General features: G+C 47.6%; 1 protein-coding gene across 1 annotated transcript; it reads left to right on the forward strand.

The window, feature by feature from the left end:
• The first annotated feature begins 351 nt into the window (after window positions 1-351).
• FUT4 (fucosyltransferase 4) lies at window positions 352-3,186 on the forward strand. The gene has a single exon (XM_053385632.1). The coding sequence runs from the start codon at window positions 790-792 to the stop codon at window positions 1,957-1,959; it is 1,170 nt and encodes a 389-aa protein (XP_053241607.1). The 5' UTR covers window positions 352-789; the 3' UTR covers window positions 1,960-3,186.
• The last annotated feature ends 4,858 nt before the right edge of the window (window positions 3,187-8,044 follow it).

Here is an 8,044-nt window from a genome sequence, read left to right on the forward strand (position 1 = left end):
CCCCACGAAACAGTGGGAGCGTGATTTTTTTGATGCAGCCTACAGACTAAGACATGGTCTACAGTATCATGGCAGTTTTATTTAATTTGAATGAAAAAAAATATCATATGAATTCATGAGGATCCGTTTAAAATCAGCTGGATCCGCCTTTTACCCGTTTCCCATGTGCAGCATGCATTTCGTTCTTGCATCGTGATCACAACTTGCGTCGCACCTCTCCGTGCTTCGGGTTGCAACACCGCAGCAGGTTAACTCAAGCAGAGGCTAACTTCTAAGTACGCTTTGCTTAGGAGTGCGCTGTTAAAGCTTTGGGCATTTCCCTCCCTCGCCGTTCCAACTCCAACTAAATCACTGCATCTCCGAGCAGGCAGAGAGCAACGGCGCAGCAGAAGCCATCCGATTGCGCGGGCTCACACCCCCTTCCACCTCTTAGCTCAGGCAGAAATTCAACAGGTGCAGCTCTGCCATCTCTTCTCCCGCGGTTCTGGCGGAGGGGAAAGCTGTCGCGGCTGAATCTCTGCCCGCCCCAAGGAAATCGGCATCTACAAACAAACAGACAAACAAAGGGACGAGGAGCAACCGGGTCCTGTCCGGCGGCTCTCCAAGGAGTTCGGATCCTTGCAGCGGCCCCCCTTCCGCTTAGAAGCAGGGCTTGGAGGAGGCCGGAGAGCCGCGGCCCCCTCTGGGGAAGGCGGGCCTGCAACCCGGGACCCATCGGGATGCGCCACTCGGCGCCCTGGCAGGCGGGGCCGGGCAGGAGGCGGTGGCAAAGGCCGCCAAAGGACCACGATGCGCCCTCGGCGCTTTCTTCATCCCCTCGGTCGGCGGCGGCCCGCGATGGATTCCCCGGAGCCGGGCTTGTTGTGCCGGCTGCGAGGCCGGCTTGCGCGCCTTGCGCCCTGGCTGCGCCACGGGTTCTCCTGCCCCGGGGCGCCGGGGCTGAAGCGGCGTCTGCTGGCGGCCGGGCTGTCCTGCTGCACCGTGCTGGCCTTGTACGCCGCCAACAGCCTGCGAGACCCGCCGCCCGTGTGGGGCCGCGGCAACGACGGGGGCGACGAGGCGGTGACCGTCCTCATGTGGTGGGTGCCCTTCGGGCGCAACCAGCCCTTGGACGGCTGCGAGCGCCGCTTCGGCATCCGCGCCTGCAACCTCACCACCGACCGGGGGCGCCAGCTGGAGGCGCAGGCTGTCGTCTTCCACCACAGGAACCTCATGAGCAGTGGCCTCCAGAACCTGCCCCGGGTTAGGCCCCCTGAGCAGCGCTGGGTGTGGATGAACTCGGAGTCACCCTCACATACCCGAGGCCTCCAGGACCTGGGGGGCATCTTCAACTGGACCATGTCCTACAAGGTGGACTCGGACGTCTTCGTGCCCTATGGGTATCTCCGCCCCAGCCAGACACCCGCCCTGCACCTCCCCATGCCCAGGAAGACCAAGCTGGTGGCCTGGGCCATCAGCAACTGGAAGGAAGAGCAGGCCCGCGTCCGCTACTACCACCAGCTGAAGGACCACCTCCCCATCGACATCTACGGCGCCCACGGCCTGAAGCTGAAGGACAATAGTGTGGTCAAGACGGTCTCTGAGTACAAGTTCTACTTGGCCTTTGAGAACTCCCAGCATCCAGACTACATCACTGAGAAGCTCTGGAGGAACGCCTTCACATCCTGGGCAGTGCCCATCGTGCTTGGCCCCGCGAGGTCCAACTACGAGCTTTTCATTCCCCCCGATTCTTTCATCCATATCGACGACTTTGCCAGTCCCAGGCATCTGGCCCTTTACCTGAAATTCCTAGATAAAAACAAGAGCCGGTACCAGAGGTATTTTGCCTGGAGGAAGCGGTACGACGTGCAGGTCTTGCTCTTCTGGGTGGAACACGGCTGCAGGGTTTGCGACGCAGTCAGGGCTGCGGGCAAGCAACCCAAGACCATCCAGAATCTAGCCAACTGGTTTGAGAGTTGACCCCGTGTGGGGTTAGCTGGGGTTTCTTCTTGGTGTAATTAAGGGGAGTATGTGACGGGTTAAGGGCCTGGGGTGACAGGTCTACACCAAAAAAGAGGAAATCCTTGGAGTTTTGTCTAAAGGCAAATTTGCAAGTTTGGGTTGCTTGCCTCATGGAGAGTTGGAAAGGATGTTGGGTCTAGATAGGAGAACAGCATTTTAATGATTCTGTATGTAATTCCCCCAGCACTTTGAAAGCTAGCACTTTAGTTCTTGCTGATGTACTACTGTATAATTTTTAAATTATAGTTATCCATAAATGCAATTCCTCTATCTAGACACACACACCTGAATTGCAAAACTAATAGCCCCAGGACTCTGCCAAATAATTTTGCCAAACATGTAGCTCAACAGTGATTTTGCAGGGTGTTTTTGAGGTGGTGACTTCTCACAAGTGGACTTGTCGCATGATGATGCCTGATTTTGAGCATGGCCAGCCAGTTTGGGATGGTGACTTGCCAGCTCCAGGCTCTGCCCATATTTTTAAGCTTTTCCATTTCACCGTGACCCACGATGGTCGGCCGCTGATTGATGGTTCCATGAGCCTAACCATCGTGACTAAATTCCCCAGTAATGTCAGAATGTAATCTCACCATGTATGCACTGCAGGTAAATGATTGCATAACAGAAGACCAGTGATACTATCTTACCTGTTACCAAATGGTAATTGCAGATTCAGGACATTGAAATATGTGAACTTACCTTGACATGGGTTTTCAAAGATGGTCTTATAAGTGCAGCTAAATTAAATCTCATCATTGGGTGCTGATAGACCCAGTGCTGCTTCAGAACCAATGTTCACCTAAATCCATCCCATCGTGGTCTTCCGTAGCTGAATCCATAGATGCTGCACAGACCAAGCACACTGTGCTGAGGACTTAAATATTTGTTTCTGTAACCATCCTTTCCCGCCATGATAGCTCTTTTGGATTGATGGCCTCCACTGTACTTAAGACTTACCTCAACCTGGAATGGGGAGCCTATGGCCCCTTCAATGCAGGCATATGCAGCTGTCCTATATGGGGATCAAACCTGCAACCTTGGTGTTATCAGCACCACAGTCTAACCTACAGCTATCCAGGCTCAATAGCATTTGTTTTCATCTTGTGTTCCTGGGAACTCGGCTTCCTTAGAAGCTTGTGAGAGATTCCTTGGAGATAAGTTCAACAACAGTGGGCAAGTTTAGGGTGGGGGGTCAGCTTATCCACTACTTCTACAATATGCTGGCGTGGTATGTGTGTGTTCAGGCACACTCTTATGGTGAAGACAGACATCATAATACAGAAATCTCACCTAGCTTTTCAACTTTCCGATACCTGTGAATCAAACACTGGCTGAGCCATCAGCCTTCCCCAGCCCCCCATTCCCAAGTTTTTGGAGGGCTATGTTTTGAATTTAAAAATATTAAGTGCCAAATTCATGTTTCTATGTTCATCCATTATATATATATATATATATATATATATATATATATATATATATATATTAATGCTCTTAAATAAGTGTATTGCACCACAGTGTGCCTTCTTCTGCAAACTTGTGGAGCTGTTTCTTCCTACCGCAAAGACCTTGAGAGCACAAGGTACATGGCATACTGAAAGGAAGGGTGCTTTCAAAGTAGATCTGCTGGTTTACAAATCAAGCATCATGTCTGTCTTCATATTTAGTTCGGTGGCGGAGCCCAGCTGTGCCCTGCAGGTATGGAGAGAGCAGCGCATAGCTCAGTGACTGAACACATACTTCACATGCAGAACATCTCAGGTTCAATCCATGATATATCTCCAGTTTTAGAAAGGAGCAGGAAGGCAGTGATCGACAGTATATATTGACAATATATGTTGACAATAATGAATTACTGGTAGATTAACCAGCTATCTGACTTGGTAGCTTTGTTTGTGTTTTCATGGATTCGTGTTTGAGCTGCTGTGGTTATTACACACACAGACAAATCTGCGTTGGCAACTTTTTTCCTAGGTGTTAAAACTTGAATCACACTCCTAAAGATGGTTTTAATAGCAATAAGCCTAAACGAAGCCTTTCTCTGTGAACCCTCAGAGAAATCCCAGCAGGCAAGAATTGCACAGACACACGCACAAGCACACAAAAAGGTGTGGGTGTCAGGACAAACAAACAGCCAGCCCTTTAGAGTATAAAGTATTTCTTTCACTAAAAATAACTAGTTGTGCCCAGAGAGAAAAATGAAGAGAGCCAAAACAGGAAGAAACGATTTAAAATGTCTTCGGCGCCTGAGTTGGGAGTTTTGTGTTTATTTACAGGCATTTGTGTAATTTCCCCCATGTTCTCATAAGAGGGGAAAATTTGACTTGATCTGTGACTTCATCAGAACTTTTTTATTTTTATTTTAGTATCATGAGCCTGTATTGTGCAATGATTAATCTGCAAAACTCAAAATACCGTGATTGACAGGTGCTATGCAAGTCAGGGAAGTTCTCAATTTATATTCATGATGAACTTTGCCTATCTGCAAATTGAGAATGTGGATTTTTAGGGGAATTGTTCTGTGGGGCTGAGAAGAGAAAAAAGTATGAATGTATATTTGTTTTTAAAGGCAGGGAGCCAGAGGCCGAGTGAAGAATTGCCACCAACAGACTCCCCATAATAACAAAATACTTCTTTTCTGCCAGTTTTAGCAGAAACTGAAGATGTGTGTTTACTTTTCCCTTCTCAATAAGCTTGATAGCTAGTAATTATAAATGTGACCAGACTCAGAAGCATGGGCTTTTTCTCTGGTTGCTGGATTCTACTTTAGACTCCTGTCTAAAATATAAATATAGTCTGGCCCCCCACAAGGTCTAAGGGACAGTGGACCGGCCCACTGCTGAAAAAGTTTGCTGACCCCTGTCCTTATCAGAAGATGAACAGTTTTGAATGATCTTTTTTGTGGTTTGTACAGAAGGGACGTGGGTGGTGCTGTGGTCTAAACTGCAGAGCCTAGGCTTGCCGATCAGAAGGTCGGCGGTTCGAATCCCCACAACGGGGTGAGCTCCCGTTGCTCGGTCCCTGCTCCTGCCTACCTAGCAGTTCAAAAGCACGTCAAAGTGCAAGTAGATAAATAGGTACCACTCTGGCGGGAAGGTAAACGGCGTTTCCGTGCGCTGCTCTGGTTCACCAGAAGCGGCTTAGTCATGCTGGCCACATGACCCAGAAGCTGTACACCGGCTCCCTCGGCCAATAAAGCGAGATGAGCGCCGCAACCCCAGAGTCGGTCACGACTGAACCTAATGATCAGGGATCCCTTTACCTTTACCTTTACAGAAGGAAATGAAAACGATATTGCTACCTATTAGACTTGGGCTATGTTTTAATAATAGCAGATCAAAGACATAATTTATTTAGAGAGAATATAAAGTGTTGCTTCACCACCTTGTGCTAAGTCCAACCTCAATCCATCACTTGGAAGTTGCTTGGTTCCAATAGGAAAAGCTTAAATCAATTTCCACTGAAATCAATGGGATTTAAAAAGACCTACCGGTATAATTTTCTCCAGAGATGCATTCAGCTCACGAGGCAGTGAGGGAGTACCTTTTGCATCACCTGTAGGAATTTCACCAGCTACAGACCAATTTTCCAAGTGGTTAAAGAGAGGCAAAATCCCAGTGGCTAAGCATTTAGTGCAGTCTGTTAAGATTCCCCTGCCCTGGCACATTGAATTAAGGATAAATAAGCCAGAGCTAAAACAAAGTGTTGCAATGTGACGTGTTGTCGTTGACTCTGCCAGCCATTCACCTATAAAGAAGGTGCTATTTAGTCATGGTTATGTTATCTGCCATCAGGAAGTTGGATGGCGATGTACACTCAGTGCTTCATCCTAGCATTCATGCTGAAAAGTGCATTCTAATGTACATTGGTACCTGAAGGAAGTCTGCTTATGTGCACAGATTCCCTTTGCTGAATCAGTATATATTCCATGCAACATCAGGAGATGCAATTATAAGTGGTTATAATTAGGTGCCTAGAGTTCTGCTGTGTGGTGTCCTTGTGTAGAACACGTACTAAACCTTATTTCTTTCTGTTCTGACTTGCTTGCAAAATGACCTGCTCGGAAGACCTCTTGTTTATTTCTGACGTGTATGTCTTAAAGTAGTATGGGAGTGGTTCTTTAAAAAAAATATTTTAAAAATCAAGTGAGGCGTCTCAGTTATCTGGACCAACTGAGAGACAAATTTATATGGTCCTGTATTTTTTTTAAAAAAATGCATTTCTGATGCATGTACCGGTAACTCAGGTAATTTTATATTTGCTTCTCATTCTGATCCCAATTTGAAAACAGATATTTTTCTATTTGCAGACCTATTTCTGATAAGGTGACAATAAAATAAGTTAAACGAAGCCTATTAAGATGTGTGTTCCCTTTCTCTCATTTTTGTTCCTTTTCCTTAAACATTTGCGATGGGTTTGGAAGTCTTTTTTTAAGCTATTATTCAACCGGTGAGTGGGAAGGGTGTTCTCTGACGCCCCTTTCCTCTGTCAAATGCAAACAGCTGGAATACTGTTTCATTGAGCTGTCATGGCCTGCCATGGGTTTTTTCAGACTTCAGAAAGTTTGAAGGTGGCATTATTTAAGCATCCGCTTCTGAGAGAAGCACCACTGTCTTTGCTCAACACCGGTGGCGGCAACTTTTGATTGCCCCTGCCTTATCAAAAGCAAGCCTGTTCTCACCTTCGATTTTTGGACTTCTAATAAATTCCTTTCGTTGTCGCTCCTTAAATTTAATCCGTGAATGAGGACTGTGTGCAATGAAGAGAGAAAGCTGAAGTGAGAAGGACTTTGGTTAGAGAGCTCCACCGGGAAGAGTGGAGGGGGGGCCCGGAAATACAGCCCCATAAATGTGGGTTTAAAAGGGAAATCGTGGGCCAATAAAAGGTTTGTTGCCATGTTCCCCCCTGCTCCTGCTGCACATGAAATCCTTCCAATTCAGTCCCTTTATCTGATTGTTGGAATTCTTAAGCCACAGCCCCTGTCTCTACAACCCATACCCCACACGTCCTGTTCCCCACCCTATAATCCCCCCCCTTGCTGGACTGTGTCCTTAAACTCTGACAATGGCTCTGGGTTGTCTAAATCAGGGGTCAGCAACCTTTTTCAGCTGTGGGCCTGTCCACCGTCCCTCAGACCATGTGGTGGGCCGGACTATATTTTTTTTGGGGGGGGGAAATGAACGAATTCCTATGCCCCACAAATAACCCAGAGATGCATTTTAAATACAGTTGTACCTTGGGAGGTCCGTTCTTAACCTGAAATTGTTCTTAACCTGAGATACCACTTTAGCTAATGGGGCCTCCCACTGCTGCTGCGCTGGTGCCACACAATTTCCATTCTCATCCTGAAGCAAAGTTCATAACCTGAGGTACTATTTCTGGGTTAGTGGAGTCTGTAACCTGAAGCTTTTGTAACCTGAGGTACTACTATAAAAGCACACATTCTACTCATGTAAAAACACACTGATTCCCGGACTGTCCGCGGGCCGTATTGAGAGGGCGATTGGGCCACATCCGGCCCCCGGGCCTCAGGTTGACCACCCCTTCTCTAGATGGAGAATAGAGGGTGGGGGGGCGTGTCAAAAGTAAATAGCTGCACATTTGGTTTTTTAAAAAGTGGTTCATTGCTATGAGGAACAGTTGAAGGAGCTGGGTATGTTTAGCCTGGAAAAGAGGAGGCTGAGAGGATCCGGGCTGGCCATCTTTAAATATCTCAAGGGCTGTCACATGGAAGATGGAGCAAACTTGTTCTCTCCTGCTCCGGAGGGTAGGATCCGAACCAATGGCTTCAAGTTACAAGAAAGGAGATTTGAACTAAACATCAGGAAGACCCTTCTGACAGTAAGAGCTGTTTGACAGCGGAGCGGTCTCCCTCAGGAGGTTGTGGACGCTCCGTTCTTGAAGATTTTTAGGCAGAGGTTGTATGGCCGTCTGTCAGGGATGCTTTACCTGACATTCCTGCATTGCAGGGGGTTGGACTAGATGACCCTTGGGGTCCCTTCCAGCTTTACAATTCTGATTCTAACAATTGGGTGCGTGCTCTGGA

The sequence above is a fragment of the Podarcis raffonei genome, chromosome 4 (genome assembly GCF_027172205.1).
Source record: "Podarcis raffonei isolate rPodRaf1 chromosome 4, rPodRaf1.pri, whole genome shotgun sequence".
In the NCBI taxonomy this organism is placed as follows: Eukaryota; Metazoa; Chordata; class Lepidosauria; order Squamata; family Lacertidae; genus Podarcis; species Podarcis raffonei.

Bases quoted from the DNA above. Each gene is read 5' to 3' on its own strand.
- FUT4 (XM_053385632.1), top strand. From the start codon at position 790: ATGCGCCCTCGGCGCTTTCTTCATCCCCTCGGTCGGCGGCGGCCCGCG.